The sequence below is a fragment of the Rattus norvegicus genome, chromosome 17, assembly GCF_036323735.1.
Source record: "Rattus norvegicus strain BN/NHsdMcwi chromosome 17, GRCr8, whole genome shotgun sequence".
Taxonomy (NCBI): Eukaryota; Metazoa; Chordata; class Mammalia; order Rodentia; family Muridae; genus Rattus; species Rattus norvegicus.
Genome location: NC_086035.1, coordinates 30,748,904 through 30,750,935, shown reverse-complemented (window position 1 = coordinate 30,750,935; position 2,032 = coordinate 30,748,904). Strand labels below are relative to the sequence as shown.

At 67.6% G+C, this 2,032-nt stretch overlaps 1 protein-coding gene across 8 annotated transcripts in view; it reads right to left on the bottom strand.

The window, feature by feature from the left end:
* The window catches only part of Slc22a23 (solute carrier family 22, member 23), a 165,695-nt gene extending 164,204 nt beyond the window's left edge, over positions 1 to 1,491 (bottom strand). For 7 of the 8 annotated variants that reach the window (XR_010058929.1, XM_006253845.5, XM_039096053.2 and 4 more), the window contains exon 1: positions 98 to 774. Coding sequence is in view for 7 of the 8 variants with exons in the window: in XM_006253845.5 (XP_006253907.1) it covers positions 98 to 736 (639 nt within the window). In the remaining variant the exon portion in view is untranslated. Of the gene's footprint in view, positions 1 to 97 lie in introns of all 8 variants that reach the window. The other variant, NM_022624.1, reaches the window with a different exon arrangement.
* Between the last annotated feature and the right edge of the window lie 541 nt (positions 1,492 to 2,032).

Below are 2,032 nucleotides of genomic sequence, written 5' to 3'. Positions count from 1 at the left end.
CTGCAGAGAAAGAGATGGAGAGCAGAGAGATGCGACCGAGGTCGGAAGAAAAAGGCTCACAAGAAGAACGCGGGGACGCAGCGGTCGTGGTCCTTACCTTGCTGACCACGTTTTGGACGAGGCCAGTGCGGATGCCGTAGTCCCACGCGTGGCACTCGCAATTTGAGTCGTTGTTCCCTTTGCCTGGAGGGGACGGGAGGGGTGGTGTGTCGCTGCTGTTGCTTCGGTTGCTTGTGGTCCCCCAGGAGGCAGTGGAGAAAGGGGTGGCTGAGGGGCTGGTCCAGTTGCCCATGTCACCCCATCGGCCGGTGACAGTGGCACCCGCCAGCTCGGTGCCTTTGCCGGCCCCGTGGCACCAGAAGTTGGGCTGGTCCAGAAGAAAGGAGTCCGAGAACTGGCTGAAGCCGATGAACAGCGCCGGGATCCAGGTGAGCACCACCAGGGTCTTCTGGTAGCCGCCGCCCAGGCCCCCGAGGAAGGGCAGCACAGAGCCATCGTAGTCCAGCAACAGGAGGCTCGGGGCGGCTGCTGCCGCACAGCAGCTCGAGTGCGGGCCGCCGCTGGGGTGCAGCGCAGGCAGCGGCTGGATCTCCGCGCTGCCCCCGGAGCCCGCGCGACCCCCGAGGGGCGCCGAGGCCGCCGCGTCTCCGGGCGGCAGGGAGCCGTTCTCCTCCGCCGGGGCCGGCTGCCTCCCGGCACCACTACCCGCCGCCTCGCGCCGCCGGTCTATCGCCATGGCCAGGGCCCGCGGCGCCCGCAGAGGCGCATAGAGCGCGGCGGAGCTCGGCGGGCGCCCGGGCACAGCGCCGCCGCCGAGGAGGAGGGCCCGCGGCCGGAGAGAATGCTCCGGGCCCGGTGAGTCAGGCCACCCCCATGTCACCCGCGCACCCCCTCGCCCTGGGCGCCGGGCAGAAGACGTTCGAGCCCTTAGCCTCCGCGGCTCATCCGCGCCGCGGCCCGGGCGCCCGCCGAGCTCCGAGGCTCTCCGCTGCTGCGCGCTGGCCGCGGAGGAGGAGGAGCCCGACCCGCGCCCTTGTCGCGACTCAGGGCCCTGCGGGCACCGGTGCGCGTTGTGCTGGAGCCGCGGGCGGCCGCGGGTTAGGAGGTCCTCCACGGACTTCGGGCGCTCCCGGAAGCCGCGAGCTCGCAGCCAGCCTGGGGAGCCGGCCGCGCTCTCGGCTCACCGAGCTGGCCTCCGCCTCCCGCCCCGGCCCGCCCCCTCTCCCCCCGCCGAGGTGGAGGTAACCGCGGCACCTGCTGCGCCGCTCCTGCGCACGAGCGCCCCCTCCAGCCGGGCTCCGTCGCCGCCGCCTGGACAGACGCAGGGGCGGGGAGAGGGACACCCGGGCCGACGCAAGATCCCCGGCGGTCTCTGGGCTGGACAGGGGTCCCCAAGGAGTCCGCACTGGCGGGGAATGAGGGGATAGGGTCGTCTGCCAGTCTCAAGTCCCACAACCGCAAGGAACCCCGCCCAGGGCACACCGGCTTTCCGTGACCTCTCTTCGTATCCGAGGTGCCCGGTGGCTGGCACCCCACTCCTGGTCCTGAGCCCAAGCGTTGCCTGCCTTCCAGAACAACCTTCTGTGCTTCTTCCAGACTCAAATAAGGCTGCTTTTTATGGCCACGGGTCAGGGGCAAGGAAGCATATTTGACAATTTTAGGTTGACAGCCCCTCCAACGCTGGGTCACACGCGACCCATTGCAGCACCCGCCCCAAATCGCCATTTCTTTCTGTGCTCCAGAATGAATGTCAAATAAACACAATGCTGGATGGCTATACCTTGAAGGGGAGCCACATACTCGATACAAACGTGAATGAGGGCGGCCTGCCCCACCCCCTCCCCAAGGTCTCGGATTCATAATTCCCATGCTGTGTGCACAGGCGCACACATCTACACCTCACAGGAGATCCAAATGCTCTCGGCACTCCAGACTCCAGAGCCAGCCCTTGCCCAGCTAGCACTATATAAATAACACCAGCCCTGCGGCAAACGGCCGCATTAGCATATCTTCTCCTGCTTGCTGGGCTTGA